The sequence below is a fragment of the Ursus arctos genome, unplaced genomic scaffold (genome assembly GCF_023065955.2).
Source record: "Ursus arctos isolate Adak ecotype North America unplaced genomic scaffold, UrsArc2.0 scaffold_29, whole genome shotgun sequence".
Classification (NCBI taxonomy): domain Eukaryota; kingdom Metazoa; phylum Chordata; class Mammalia; order Carnivora; family Ursidae; genus Ursus; species Ursus arctos.
The window spans coordinates 23,777,782-23,793,919 of record NW_026622974.1 but is presented as its reverse complement, the minus strand read 5'-3'; the positions used below and the strand labels follow the sequence as shown (position 1 = coordinate 23,793,919).

The 16,138-nt window shown below is 37.7% G+C and overlaps 1 protein-coding gene across 3 annotated transcripts in view; it reads right to left on the bottom strand.

Annotated features, from left to right (window-relative positions):
* Window positions 1-16,138, bottom strand: part of ADGRB3 (adhesion G protein-coupled receptor B3) — a 695,949-nt gene that overhangs the window by 385,429 nt on the left and 294,382 nt on the right. For all 3 annotated transcript variants that reach the window (XM_026507135.4, XM_048219740.2, XM_057303989.1), the window contains 2 exons: window positions 14,233-14,397; window positions 13,627-13,791 (listed from right to left, as the gene is read on the bottom strand). In XM_026507135.4, coding sequence (XP_026362920.3) covers window positions 13,627-13,791; window positions 14,233-14,397 — 330 coding nt within the window. The remainder of the gene's footprint in view (window positions 1-13,626; window positions 13,792-14,232; window positions 14,398-16,138) is intronic.

The following is a 16,138-nucleotide window of genomic DNA, read 5'->3' as shown; positions in this document are numbered from 1 at the left end:
GGTTAATTCAGCATTGACCTGACACGTGCTGGGCTCTGTTCTAGGGAGAATCAATGGTGCATGAGAGCAGCACTCTCTGCCTCACGGAGCTTTCAGTCAAAGGGAAGAGGCCGAGGTCAAATAATTAAACATACCATTACTTGAGTACAACTATGATAAGCTCTGCGATAGGAAATACAGAATGTTATTGCAATCTAAACTCTGAAGAACAGAAAAAGGCTTCCTGGAGGAAGTGACACCTAATAGTGACTGACTGTGGGAAGCGCAGCAAGTGCTCTAGGCAGAGTGAACAGTATATGCAAAGGCAAGGAAGCCAAGAAGAGGTCGGGGCCTGAGACCAGTGGAGCTGGAGCGAACAGTTTTAGGAGGCGTGTGGAGTGATGGGCTGGTAGACCCGCTAACATTAGTGCCTGCAGGCCCTCACAGGCAGCTACGTGAAGGGTTAAACAAAAGATCAACATAATTCAATTTTTAATTTTAAGATCAGTTTTCATTCTCTGGGTGAGAGGGATGGGAGAGCAGTCGGTAGGGCAAGACAATTGAAGAGGTTAATGCAGCGCTTCGGCGCTGAAATGGTGGTGGCTTTAGGTAGGATGTTTCGACTAATAAAGATGAAGAAAAGGTGGGCACAAGATAAATTTAGAGAGTACATAAATGATGTGGGCAATCAAGGACTGGGGGGTTAAGGATGATGTCTGCTTTCTGAGCTGAAGAACTGGGTATAAAGTGGAACTATTTATTCTCCAGTATCTTCTACCTTTAATCCAATTTTCATGCCATATTAACAAAGTAATCTCCAAAATGAGGCTTAATCCCATAACTTGCTGCTTAAAACCTTTCCATGGTTCTCTAGCACTGACAGTATAAAGATAAGTAAGCTTCCTGTGATAACTAAAGGCCCTTCTAGCAAGCTCCAGGGAGCATTCCAGTTATGGCTCATATTTATTCTCCTATGCATCAGCCACACAGAATTAATTGTCATCCTCCTAATATTCCACACCAGGTCACATTCTCCTGTGTTTCTGCAAATGTCAACCAAAACTACTTTAGAATATGAAAAAGAGGAAAATCATAATAAATGTTAAAACTCACAGCTACATCATGCACAGGTTATTACGTAACTGAATTCTATGTAAAACAACTAGTCCTTTTTAAATAAAGATATACCAGTAATTAATCTATTAGTACCAATACACTTGATTATTCTTTTTCTTTGTTCCATCTACATATCCAACTTCTGTTCAATGTCTTCCTTATTAACTCTTCACTTGTAATCCTTCACTTGTATTTTTTCTGTTTTCTGATGTTTTTAAACTCCAATTTTCTTTAGTTCCATTGATGAAATTTGAAATACCTTTCATAAAACGGGTTGCCAGAGCATTGTTTTTTTTCTGATTTAATCTTGGCACAAAGCAATGCGGAAGTAATTTGCACCCTAGACTTCCTCATTCCCCTGTTGTGGTTTCAGAAAGCTTTTCACACCTATTGTTATTCTGCCGAAATTTAGCTCCTTCCCTGTGCCCTTCCCCCACCATGGGCTGTGTGGTCAGAAACTCTGGTAATTGCAAGCATTGACCACTAGATGGCACGGGTGGGCCAATAGGGTGAAACGTTTCCCTGCTCGCAGCTGAAACTGATGAGGTTCAAAATTTAGGTGGGCAGTAGTAACTGTCGGCTGGGGAATATGGGTCAGCGCTTTTTTTTTTTTTTTTTTTTAAAGGTACAGTACTTGGGGGAAAAAATAAAATTTCTTCTTTTCCAGAAAGTACCACGTTTAGTGATAAAACTAGCCTCAGTTACAAAGCCTTTCAATCTGGCCTCTTACCTCAGCTCCCACCCTCTCCACATTCCGCCCCCCACTCCCCTCTGCTACACTGACCCTTTGATGCTTCTCTAATCCTCCAGGAAGGCTTCTACCTCAGAGCTTGTGCACTTGCTCTTTCTTTCCAGGAGATCCCTCCCTCTCCTGACCAAATGTCTGCATGGTTTGTGTCTTCACTGCCTTTCATCTTTGCTGAAATCTTGCCTTTTCAGGGATTTCCTGACTTCTCTCAAACACTCCACCTTCCTCTGTTTTAGTCTTCTCCAAAATGCTTGTTAACCTTATAACTTCTGCGTCTTTTTTCCTAGCTTTTTTATTTTGCAGTATTATTATTATTAGTTTGTTTATTTATTGCCTTCTCTGGCTAGAACGTGAGCACCATGAAGACAATCATTTTTCTGTTTTGTTTCACTCCTAGAGCACAGGGTACTTAGGAGTCTAGCAAACAGTAGCTGAATGCGTGTGGACACACTCATATATTTTAAGCCAAAAATTACCAAATACTTTCAAAAGATCTATTTTTGGGGCACCTGGGTGGCTCAATTAAGCATCCTCCTTTGGTTCAGGTCATGACCTTAAGGTCCTGGGATCCAGCCCCACATAGGGCTCCCCGCTCAGCAGGGAGCCTGCTTCTCCCTGCCTTTATGCTCCTACCCCCTGCTTGTGCTCTCTCTCTCTCAAATAAATAAATAAAAAACCTTAAAAAAAAAAAAAGAGATCTGTTTTCCCATTACCTCAGTACTTAAGATGACAGAAAATGAGGATGATTCTGCAAAGTACTGAGGACAGTGTGTGTGAGGGTGTGCGTGTGTGTATAAGTAGACCAGCAGCAGGTTAAGAATGTTCGCTTAGGAAAAGTAAGACAGGGAGGTTAACTACTATAGTTTTCTTTAAAATTAACAAAAATGGGTTTCTAGGGTACCAGGTATTGACAAAAGTTGACTTTTGCAGGGCTGTGTCTGACTTGGTAAGAGTCCATGGAACCCTGTCCAGAATTCTCCAGTGTGATCTGTATATATCCAACCACAGCACTCGATTGGTAATTTCCATTTCCCTAATGACAATCAGTATGGCCTACCTCAACCAGACCCAAAACCAAAACAAATAAACAATATCACCATAATTTTTTAAACTTAAAGAGGTCAACAAACGTTGTTTTTCTCCACCATCAATTCATAAAGCCTTGGATTCGTTGTGCTTCTTGTAGATGGAAACACAGTACACATATAGTAAGAAAGGAAGATGATAGGAGAATCAAAGATTCAAATTTGCAAATTTGCAGGGTTTTCAGCGTTTTAGTAGTAATGTCAAATCCCATCTGCTTTAAATATTTCAACAAAGGTCATTTGGCATTCATTGAAGATTATATCTTTAAGCAGTTTAGTTCAGAAAATAGGTGTATTTACGCTCATACCAAAAGCAAAACAGCCTAGATATTGAAATAAAAATTTATTTTCTTCCATTTTAGGTTTATGAAGCCCCCAGTAGTAGGAAACTTTCTGGGCTCTCCTCAGTGCTCATTATGGAATTTATTCTTTCTACCGATACTTACTGAGCACCCATAATGTCTCAATCACCTTGTAAAATACTGCACATAAAGAAAATGGACAAAAAAAGTCAGGGGCTCTCAACTCCCAAGATGGTGAGGGAGACAATAAGAGGAGCAATTATAATACAGTGGGATGCCCACTATGATCTAGGAGTACTTTGGGGGAGAGTATATCAGTAGAAGATTTCCAGAAAGGATGTCCAAGGATAAGTAGGAGTTGGCCAGTGAGGAAGGAAAAGTGTGCCTTGGGAACCACATGTGGGAAGACCCAGGCAGCAAGGAGAACCTGGTATATCCAAGAAATTGGGAACATTTCAGAATGGCTAGAGTACAAAGTTGGGGATGAGTAGAGGTGGGTAATTACCGGAGGGGGAGGGTTGACAAACGATGAGGTAAACTAGTAGTCTGAATTTAAGGGCAAGGAAAATTGTTATAATGTGTTGAATGCGATGCATGCAGTTTGGGGAATGGATTGAGGGAAAGTGAGACTGAAGGCAGGGCTGTGACAATCTAAATGGGGTAATTAGGGAAGAGGCGTGGCATCACAGGAAGTGGCAAGGGGAACAGAAAGGAGGGGATTCAAAGAGAATGGGCTCAGCTCCATGGCTGGATGCAAGATGTGAGGAAGAGAGAGAAATAAAAGATGAAAGTCAGGAGTCCAGGAAGAGTGACTGCTGTGCTACAGCCTCAGTTAGAGCACGTGAGGAAGGTACTGGTTGGGAAGGTAGATGCTGAAAATAGCCTTGAGTTTGAGGTATCTGAGCACCTCCTGGTATTATCAAAAAGGCAGTTGGTGTATGGAACTAAAGTTCAAGACAAAAACATAAGCTAAAGAGAGAGAGTTGTGTTGTTTTTTTTTTTTCCCCATTCAATGCCACCTATGTATATTTTGTAAATTAGAAAATACACAATTAGCTCACATCACTCTCTATGCTCAAAATAAAAACATATTATTGTAGGGCAATATGAAGGACTCTTGTTTTTTGTGCCTTAGCAAAATGGAACAGCAACTCTGTTCATCAGCTGAAAGATCCCACTGTTTGCTATCACTATGGCAAAGATATAAAAACCCATTTGTAAGATACAACTGTACTTGAAGTCACAAGTACATAGTTAGCATGCTGTCTTAAAACAAGGTAGCAATTACCTAGTGATTAGCTGTTAATCTGTCTATTCAAACTGATTTTCCGTCTCTTAAAAATAGCAAAAATTATACAGGACTTAAATCAATTTGATGTGGAAGATTAGTTTTCACCCCTATGCTAGAATTTCAGCATTAAAGAGAAATTGATTCTACACTGTAGAGCTGGCATGCAGGAGAAAGAAAGAGAAAAAGGAAGGAAGGAAGGAAGAAAGGAAGGGAGGGAGGGAGGAAGGGAGGAAGGGAAAGGAAGGGAAGGGAAGGGAAGAGAAGGGAAGGGAAGGGAAGGGAAGGGAAGGGAAGGGAAGGGAAGGGAAGGGAAAAAACATACACAATGCATGACCTCAATTTCAAATTTCACTTGCTGGCAATTCATTAATTCTTTTATTTTGGGAATTCCCTGTGCTGGGGGATGCAGAGGTGAATGAGACAGATCTGGTCTGTGTGCTCACGCAGCTTACAGCTCTAATTTCAGCAGGGGAACACACTCATATGAAGAATTCATGGTGCTGCTACGGTCTGAGGGGAAAAGAAGGGCGCTTTATTGAATGTATTTGTAATAGCATTCCTCACATAGAAATGGTTTTTATCAGTGTCAAGTTGAAAGAACGTACAATTATAACAGCAATATGTACATATCACTGTGATTTACGCAGTCTTCCAAGTGCATTACATTTTTTAATTCATCTCATTCTCATAAGAATGAAGTGGATACAATTATTATTCTCCTTTTAAACATGAGGAAACCAAGGCCTTAGAGAAATCACTCCGCAAGGAGGTGGTCAGTAGACCTACGTCAATCAAACAAGTCTCTCCGTCCATTCTCTGAGAATCTTACACTATCACCAAGCATTTGTTGTAGTGGTAAACAAGGTATTTATATATTTTGCAAAAACTTGTCTCTAAGTCTTGGAGGTAGCAAACTACAAACTTTAAATTCATCAGCCGACAATGTGTGTTGCATTGCCTGCTTGAGGACTGGATGGGGTTTATACATACACACCCTGGAAAAAATCTGATTAACTTAGTTTAAATCCTGTATTTCGACTTAGCAGACAAGGTCACTCTAGTTCCAACATGTTAACAAGATTAATAATAATAATAATCATAAAGATAGGTAACTTTAATTGTGAGGAATAGTTCTACCCATTTACTAACTTTAAGTGAGACAAGTTTTATATTGGGGTACGTTGCTAGAGAATTGTGTTTCTTTCCCTTTTTATATTATCTTAGGAACTGTTGAGGATAACTGCTTCATCGCCTTTTCCAGGTCATGGCACATGTAGAAAATGATAACATTTGGAGGCACACTAGGGTAACCAGCAAGACCACTCTAGGCTGGAGGCTGCCGGCCACATCCTCCTGTCTTGCCGGCTGCCCTGATGCCTTCAGAATCTCTGTTTGCGTAGACCTGGGACCAATCCTAGCCTGACAGGGGGCTATGAGACAGCCTCGAGGAGCTCTGGCCTTAAAGTATATGCAAGGCTAAGAATTGGGGAAATTGAGTAACTTGCTATAAAAATACATATTTTTCTTACCTCTAACATCTCAATGATTTATTTCTAAAGGAAGGCTCATGCCACAAATTGTAACTACAAAAAAAAAAATAGTATATGTGCTAAAAAATGTCTTTTCAAATTCTGCTTAGGTAAACTAACAGCATTTTGGAAAAATAAAATGATTATAAAAGGTAGGGCATTGTTATCACAGTCATTTTGAAATTTTTATTCACATGCTTTTACACAAATTGTTGTATTTTGTATTGTATATTGTACTTTATACAAATGGTCCAGTTACAATGTTCATGATATGGGATAAAAACATTCAAAAGAGCATGTTTCTCATGGTCTACATTCAACTAGGTTCAATGCAGAGAGGGGGATTTCTGAGTCTGAAAATAGATAACTCATCTGTAATGAGCTGAAATTCTAGGTAAGAGATATAATAACATATATAATAATAAAATAGAATAGTAATATATAATAAGGGAAGCACAAAGCAAGCCTATAGGGGTTCAAAGAAGAAAGAACTCATGCAATTGTGGGGGAAATAAGAATGATTAAAGGAGGAGACAGCTTTTAATGGGTTGAGCTCCTAAGATGCTCCCATGTCAGCAGGTGAAGGTGGAGACAGGACAGGGACTCTATGGGAGCCCAGGTGAATAACTGCAAGCAACAGAGTGAGGGTAGACTGTGATTCCGTACCCAGGAACCAGGGAAGCAATCCGTTACGTTATGTGTATGTTTTATCTATAAATGAGAAGAGGGTGATGGCCCTACAAAGTTAATTAACTGATAGATGGGGATCCTAGAATCCCAGGGATTCCAGTATGCACTGAATTGGCCAACTAAGGAGGAGCCGTGGAGCCATGGCGGCATTTTTTTTTTCTTTTTCTTTTTGAGCAAGCAAGTCCATGACTGAGGTCAAGAAATGGGGAGAATAATCAGATAAACTTGTGTGGAAAAGATTAGAAAAGGTGGTTGTTGCAATAATATGGGTAATAGACAAAGAGGACCTGAACTAGAATTCTTTAATAATTGTAATTACCTATAGTATTTTATAATTTCATACTTGAAACCATCCCCCGAGGCACATCTTATTATCCCCATTTTACATATGAGGACGCTGAGGCTCAAAGCCAAACTTTGACTCCACCTCCCAGGCTCTTTATGTCACACTGCCCCTCCCCACTAGCTGGTGGTGTCTGGGGGAAGAGAAAGCAGGGCCACTGAAGAAAGACTTGATGGAGGGGGAATCCAACACTAGGAAAGGTAAGAATTAGAAATTACTCCAGATGACAAGACAGATTTGGCAGTCAGACAGAAGAGCTCTTCCGCTGACATTGAGGATGATTGGAGACCCCGGCTGGAAAGCTCTATCAGGTGTTTGCCACAGATGAGAAGTAAAGATGCAGATTTGTGGGTGCTGCTCACAAGTGACAGTTGAAGACAGACGGGGTGGGGGGGACTTCCCCAGGGTGGGGAAATGAGGGGAGGGGACAGAGCAGTGGTGGATAAGGTAAGTAGAATCATTACCCAGCAACAGATTTGAAGTCAAGAATAAGAGGGGTGGGGGGAAGAGAGAGAGAGACAGCAATCAAAAAGCGCCCGGGGCAGGATCTTAATTAGGGTCATTCACAGGTCAGGACGTACAGGGAGTGGGCAATAAGTGAGGATGAGAAATGTCAAAGACTCCTACTAAGGTTTAATATCTTGGTAAACTTGAAACCCAAGGAGCAGTTTTACTAATTGCATTAATTTTAACAGTATTGATTTAGAAATAATTGAGTGGTTTGTAAAATACATTTATTTTTACTATAAGAACAATGTCAGATGAAATGAAGAAATAAAAAATAGTAAAAAGTGCTGCTTAAATTTTCTGTTTCAATTTGAGAACGATCAGCATGTTGCCAAATACTTCTAAATTGGACCAGGTAGGGTAATATAAGATTACAATAAATTGCTTTTTAGGTTTCTGCCACGACAGAAGCTGTGAGAGTTTTCCCAAAGTCTCATCAGATGAGCAACCTGATAAGACAAATTATGACAATAATTATCTCCATAGCAACAGGTTTGAATAATGGACATATAGTACTATCTGGTATACACATTGATTATTTTAGACCCCAGTGGTTCTTCCTTAATTCTGCCTATAAAATTTAGCTGATTTGTTGCAGACTGTGGACTGGAATAGGTAATAAAACCCATGTTTTTCAGGAGGATCAGATACTTTCTTAGATATTTATTAAGGAATAGGTGATCTCTCTTGCCTATGGGGTATCTTCAAGTTCTAATTTATTTCCCTACTTTTTACAATGTATCTGAGGTGACTTTGCAAGAACAAATAGAAAATTAAGATGAAAGAAGTCAATACCTAGTGCCACTTACTGTCAACAATGAACTCAGAGGCTGGTTTAGGTGAGTGACTGGTGAGAACACTTGGGTGCAATACTGTTTGCCAGGTCCAAAAATCTTCGGTGAAAACATCTGCCTTAACCTTTAGAAACTGAACAGGTAATAATATAATTCCTTAGAGGATAAACTCAGGACATTTGATAGAAAAATAATAAAAATCCTAATGGAGTAGGGGCTTTTTAAAAGCACTATTAGTGATTACCCTTGTGGTTTGGAATGAAAAAGGTAGAGCACAGGCCAATTTGTATGTGAGTATTTCAATAGAGTAGTATATTTTCTTTTTCCTCTTTAGAAATGTAAATTTTACACTCACATATTTGGGTTTCTAATAAAGATTACGTTTTGCTTTAAAATACAGTAGTCCACACAATTTAGGAGGCTGACTTATTAACCTGTTAAACTTGTCTCTATCAAAGACAAATGTAGTGATAGTGATTAATTCACCACTCCTCCAACTGGGAACTGAGGAAAGAGTAAGTCAATGTGAGCTAAGATCTCAGCCTGCTCTCTGACACCTGCCCCCCCACCCCAAATATTATATACCTGTGTAAGTAGATAGTAGCTAATAACCTTGGAGGATAAGAGGCAGCAAAAATGTCCTCCTGCTGAGGAAGAGAATTGCTGGGTATGGGATGGCAGGACTACAGAATATCTGTGTCCTGGCAGTGCACAGCTTTATATCAAATGTGTTCCAATGATACCCAAGTTGTTTCCTCTGCTCTCCATGGAACAGGAACAACAGAGATTGGAGAACTGAAAATCCGAAAATGAGTAAATCATCCCATTTTGTCCACAATGACTAGTTAATAGCCCTATTTTTTTTTTAAGTGACAACTATAAAGAGATCTTATTTTGGTTGAAGAATGAGTTGGCTAGGGAGACTTGAAATGGATTGCCTGTATTAATTGATTACAGGAGCAATCCCTCAATATTTATGAAGTGGTATAAACAAAATAAAATTCCGCAATCTTGTTCAGGAGATACTGCAATTTTGACCAGTGTAGCTGAGGCAGAGGACTGTTTTCTACTTTTTCGTTAATTTTATCACCTAGTATGTAAGTATGTATGTATGTATGTATGTATGTATGTATGTATGTATTTACTCACTTACTTATTTTCACTATAGGCCGGTGCAACCCAAAGGGTAATCTGCAGTATCATTACCTGAGGGTTTATTAGAAATGCAAATGTGAAGGCCCAAATTGGACCTTACTGAATCAGAATCTCTGGGGGTTTGGTTTAGGAATCTGTGTTTTAAAAAGCCCTCTGGGTGACTCTTAGGTCTGCTAAAATTTGAAAGCACGCGTCTGGGCAATGAGTAGAGACTCAAAGAAGACAGGAGCTCAAAGTAAGCAAGCTTTGTGATTCTTCCTACCAAAGATAGATTAAAAGAAAATGACTCAGAAACCAAATGAAATCTCTCTTGGTCTCCAAAGAGAACATAATCCTATTGGACAGCAACCTTACAGAGATAAGGAACAGTCACTCCCAAAATAGCATTTCCCCTAAGTGGGGAGGGGACTCATAGTCACCATATAACAGGGCACAAATTTGCATATGAATGCAGTACAGTGTTCAAGACAACTTCAGGATTGCAAACGTTAACTGCTGACTGCCTTTGGTATGAATACTTATGAGTTAAATATCAGAATCATTGCTATGTCTCTGGTCTAAGTTGCTATTACTATGTACATTTATGATATGGCTCTCTTATTTCCCAAGTATTTCTCAGCACATTCAACCTGTAGGCTTCACTCACCATTTGCAGATAAAGCAACTGTAACTCCAAAGGACATTTTATGTATAAATTAAGTTTAACTTCTACTACCCATGAATGGTATGACCCCACTAGCATTACTCTTAATGACTAAAGAATAATAGACACAAGAATTGGAGCTCTAGGAATAGCCAGCCCCTCCCCTGGCAACAGAGCAAGGAGGTTCCCAGGAAGCCTGCAAGTTTACATAGGCCAATCCATCAGTAACATCTGCCTTCTGAAGGATATTAACCAGGGAAATATTGGGAAAAAACCACAAAGCCTAAAAATAGTATGTTTTAACACTGTAGCAACACAAAATCAGAGAAGCTATTACCTTTCTACTATTTTAACCCTCAAAGTCTGGGGCCGTACAATGAGATGGAGGTCAATGAAATCATTTGGTGAATTTGACCAATTTAAAAATTAGGCAACTTAATTGTCTCTCCTGTAGATATTCTATTCCTCAACTAACAGTATTTAAAATATACATATATCATTTTTTCATTCCTCTAATTCCCTTTCCTTATGAAGACAAAAATAACATCATATTTTTGGTAATGATGCTCTTTTTAATACGTTTACTTTATCTATTTGCCAGTAAAAAAATCTTATTCCCTTTGGGAAAATATTTTTTATTTTCCATTTTTAGTAGACATTGTAACAGCTTTTGATTAAATCCAGATGATTAATCATTATTTTCATTAATTATCCAGACAAAGATGTGCGTATATTATACTTCTCCTTCCTGACAACAGAGGATCTCTTGGCAAACTTGATTAATTTGTTTTGCATCCAAATTAAGTGAGGCATAAAAATAAATACTAGTAGTTTCCAGCAATCTGAAGAAAAATTAAGAATAAACAGTATGAAAAATAATACTGGGGGAAAAAACACATCGTTTTAAAAGAAACAGTTTTTGAGACTTTTTCAGTGACAAAAATAGAAAAATGCTTTAGTAACTGTTGAGAAAATTTGAAAAGTTTTCTCAATTTATATTGTCAATATGTAAATTTGGAGCAATATAATGGTGGAAGTTAGGATTGCTTCTTATCATTTTGAATTCACACGGCCTCGAGAATTAACAAAACTAATTTTAGAACTTTTTTAAGCTGTAAAAAACCTTACTGACATGTCATTACTCTCAGAGTCCAGTATGCTGGACACAAAAATAATATATATTGACCACAGAGAAGCAATTGTGCAGAGTTGGAATGCCAATATATAAATCAAATCCACTATGGAAAACTGAGTTATTTATAAATCCTGCTCTCTTGACAAAATAATGTGGGAATGAGATGACTGCACGCAGGTAAGACGAAGGATAAATAGAGAGGAAATCTTTCTCTATCTTGGTAAAAACACTCTATACAGAGGCAGAGGCATATTTGAAATTAATAGTCATATATAATTTTTGATGGATAATGCTAATTAGTATAAAGGTACCAGTTTAGGATATTTTCAAAACTTGGTAATATATTAATTCATTTTACCCCTGTATAAGCATTAGTTTGTGAATTATTTAGCTGATTCAATAATTCATTTTAATTAGAAAATGTTATTTATATACTTGGTGATTTCAGGAGATTTCAAATCATATTATTGAAGAGAGTAAAATGAATATGTTAAGGTTAATACCAAATATATATATATGTATGTGTACATACATACCAAATATATATATGTATACCACAAAATACACCACCAATATGTAATATCATATATATATAAAATATAAAAAATTATGTGTTTATATGATACTTTTTCAACCTGTTCTAAATAATGAAAGCCAGCAAACAAACCTAGCGTATAAGGCATCTTTCAGTAAACAGATATGTAAAATGTTTTCCAAACAGCAGGTGGCAATCTTTGTAAATTTCATTGCAGCAACACTATTTTAACTCTATATATGCAGATGAAAGACAATTTTAAAAGACCAGTCATGAACCCTGGTATGCTCACACTAACATAACTTCAAATATTAAAGGCGTCTTATTCAATCACGACTACTGTCCTAATGAAATTTCTTCCTGGTCATATACATGTTTTTGTTTAAATGCTTCTTAATTCTCATGTACCACAGGAGGGATTTTACATTACTTATCTTGCACAGGTCTCCTCAACAAAATCCGACTTGCTGGTTCCTTCTTACCGTTCTGAATTATGTGGCCTTAAGAATTAACAAAGCTAAATTTACATCTTTTCTAAGCTCTAAAAAAATCCTACTGACATATTGTTACTCTAGAGTCCAGTTTCTATTGGTATTAGTGTTGAAGTGTGAGAAGTCTTTAGGATTCTGACTATGGAGAAATATAAAGTTTTGACTCAGGGGTATCTCTTAGATGCCTTGTTTTGTTGTTAGTGTTGTTTTCTAAATTGATGTAGTCGTGTTTGGTAGAGACAGAAATCCACTACCAGCTGTGAAACTTGGAAATTTCATCCTATCATTTTTCTAGCATGTTTATAGCAACTTTACCCATGGTGTCATTCTAAAACCCTAATTTTCATTTATTTATTGAGTCCTCGGTATGTCAATAATATTTTATGGAATGTATGCACAATTTGGAAGGAGTCTTTGTCGTAAATGATTTTTTAAAATATATGATCCTTTTTTTCTATGCTTGTATGTAAGATCCTTTACTGCAGCAGCATTTCCATTCTTTTTTTTTTTTTAAAGATTTTATTTATTTGGCAGAGAGAGAGACAGCCAGCGAGAGAGGGAACACAAGCAGGGGGAGTGGGAGAGGAAGAAGCAGGCTCCCAGCAGAGCAGGGAGCCCGATGTGGGGCTCGATCCCAGGACTCTGGGATCATGACCTGAGCTGAAGGCAGATGCTTAATGACTGTGCCACCCAGGTGCCCCAGCATTTCCATTCTTTAATTACTAATTAAGACCTTATGTTTTCATTTCAAAATGTGTTCCTCATAGTAGGAAATGACACAAGGGCAAGGAAACGGGGATGTCCAAAGTCTTACATGGAGACGGATTAACAGCAAAATTTAAAAGTTTCTGAATTTCAACATCATCTCTTTATTTTCTCACTTAACTATCTAACACTTCAGTCTTTCTCTATTTCTACTATAAATAATCTAAGGCAACTGGTTTTGTGTTCTCAGGAAACAAATATTTCATGAACATAGTGAAAAAAATAGTACCCCAAACCAATTTAAATACTATCTAGTCATGTTGTTGTTCAATGTGGCTTCCTTTGTATTATCACATTTTTCAATGTGATTTTGCAGCAAATAACTTAAAAAACCCATGGAAGAAATAGTCTATGACACATAAACAGAGGAAACACCATACATTACGGAAAAAGTAAATTGCTACTTATTGTTAGCAGTCCTCAAATGGAGGAAGTACTGCCCTTAATGACAAGAGTTTTAAACCTTTTTTTTCAGGTAACAGAATATTTCCATTGGGTTCATCTCAGTTTGCTCTCACCAGGACATCTTTGCTCACTGCATCTTCTCACTTCTTCGCCTGTGCCTTCACATTGCTGGCCTGTTGCTGCGGCACCCTGACAAGTCCTCATTCGCCTTTCCCAGCCACCGTCACAGGACTTGGAACATCCACTCCAATGACCCCACTGATTCCACTGACCATTGGCTGAAAGAAATGTGTCATGGTCAATGGCAGTAGCCTACTGCAACTGTTTCACGAATTTTAAAATCTGAGGACCATTACTGTTTGTTCAATTTTTATTAATCTACCACTATGAATAAACCCTATTCAAACATTGACTTGCTAGTCAAATATAGAGCACTGTGATTAACCCAAGTTTATATAAGTTTGTCAGAATCTTCAAATAGACACTGAAACTTACTTGTAAAAAGTACAAGTTGAGCTCTAAACCTTATCAACTTAATCTATATTTAATCTAAGAATCTCCAGAATTTTGTTGCTTTATTAGTGTGACATATGGTAGAATGAGCTCGGCTTCATTTACCAGAAATACATGATTATCTGATTATTCTGTGACTGTCTGGCATGGTTCTATCACATTTTATAAATGGCAGGCATTCTTTATATGTCGTAATCAGGCCTCACCTGTACACTCAGGGTTATAGCACTCTCTGCTTTCCGCCCATGGCCCTCTGCATTCAGAGCCTCCATGAGCCGCAGCGGTACACTGCCGGCTTCTCTGCTGGGTCCCATTCGAGCATGTCACTGAGCACTGACTCCACGAACTCCACTCTTGCCACTGTCCATCAACTGCCAAAGCAGAAAGAGAGACAGTGTAAGGAGATGTTCCAATAGAGAAGGCTGTACAGAAAGTACAAAGTAAAATTAACCCTGGAGGTGAGTCCCAACCAAGAGACTCTAAGTGAATACAATGGAAAGTCATATTGGCATTAAACTTTTTTATTACCCCCCAAACTACTATTACCTTATTTTCTCATTTCTATTTCCTTTTATGTATCCAGAATCTCTTTTGAGCCACTTATTGCTTCAAAATATGTATTGATTACTCAACAGTGCAAGACCTTGGACTAGGAGAGGACTACACAGAGCAGTGAATGAAATAAATACTGATCATTAACTCATAGAGCTCATGTTTTAAAGAAGGAACCCCTATAATGAATTAAGTAATTAATTACATGTTAAATAAATTAATTATATAGCATTGTTTCAAAGGATAATTTCAAGACATTAAGAGCTTGGAGGGCCTGGGGAGTCTTCCTTGACAACGTGAACCTTCATAGAAGCCTTGCAGAATAATGAGGAATAATGTGATAGATGTCATAAGAAATACAGAAATTAAAAGAATATGAATCCTACTCTCAAAGATCTTATAATTTAGAGAAGAATTACATTATGCATACAAATAAGTAAATAAAAGGTTAAAAGCAGTAACATCTTAACATGACACATAAAGGCTTTCAGAGGACGGATCACAACTACTTAGGGTGATTATGTTGGATTAATATGGTGAGATTTGGATAATTTAGACAAAGGAGACAGCATTCACAAAGGCATAATCCCACAGGCCACGCAATGCAAGTACGCAAAGGAATCGGGCAAAAATATTTATTCAGTTTAAAATGCATAAACTCTAATGTAAGTGTTATAAATGCACTTATATGTGACTGTCTGCTTTTTCCCATATCATCTGTGGTTCTTAGTTTCATTACAGTGAAAGAGAATTCACCATAAATCCAAAATTCCTACATAAGATAACACTGCTGTGAAAACGTAACCATCCATCCAAACAAACGAAAAAGCTTGGCAGAATACGTGTAAGTGCTGTCAACCTAATTTCAGGCCTTGCAGGTAGCTATTAAAAAAGAAGATTGTTTAATAGGTATCGAGCTGTACTTAATAAACCCTTTGTGAGATTAAAAATCACAGAATGCCAATTTAATCATCCCATTCATGTAATTTTAGCATTTCACTTTATTAAGTGTACCTGATACAATCTTATTGGCTATGTAGTCCATTCACCAGACAAACAAGAAAAGGCTAGCAAATCAATGCAATGTTATAAATTATCCATTTCTTCTCTAGTTTGGCTTTGAAGATGAGTGCATTTTTCATTTCAGAACTTTGCCTTTCAAAGATAATACTTATTGAGCTTGCATTACGAACCCTTACGATCCTAGGCATTCTTAGAAGAGTTTAAAAAAGTAAGATTCATGTCTGCACCTTGCCATCTATTGGCAAAAGCATGTACAGGTATTCAAATTTTTGAAAACATTCAGAAAGCAACACATAAACAAAGATGAATTAGGTGATTTCAAACTGATTTAATGCTAAGTGACTAAAATAAAGGAATATGTGATGTCCTTGAGAATTTTGGTTTGAGGTAAACTTGTAGTTTTTTATTTTTATTTTTTTTAAGTTTTTAAATGAATGTAACGGTTACAGACTCACTGGCAGAGAAGAGAGGATAAGTCTTTCCAGCTAAGATGTGGAGTCAGGTATGAACAAGTCAAATGTGGAAATCAGAGAGAAG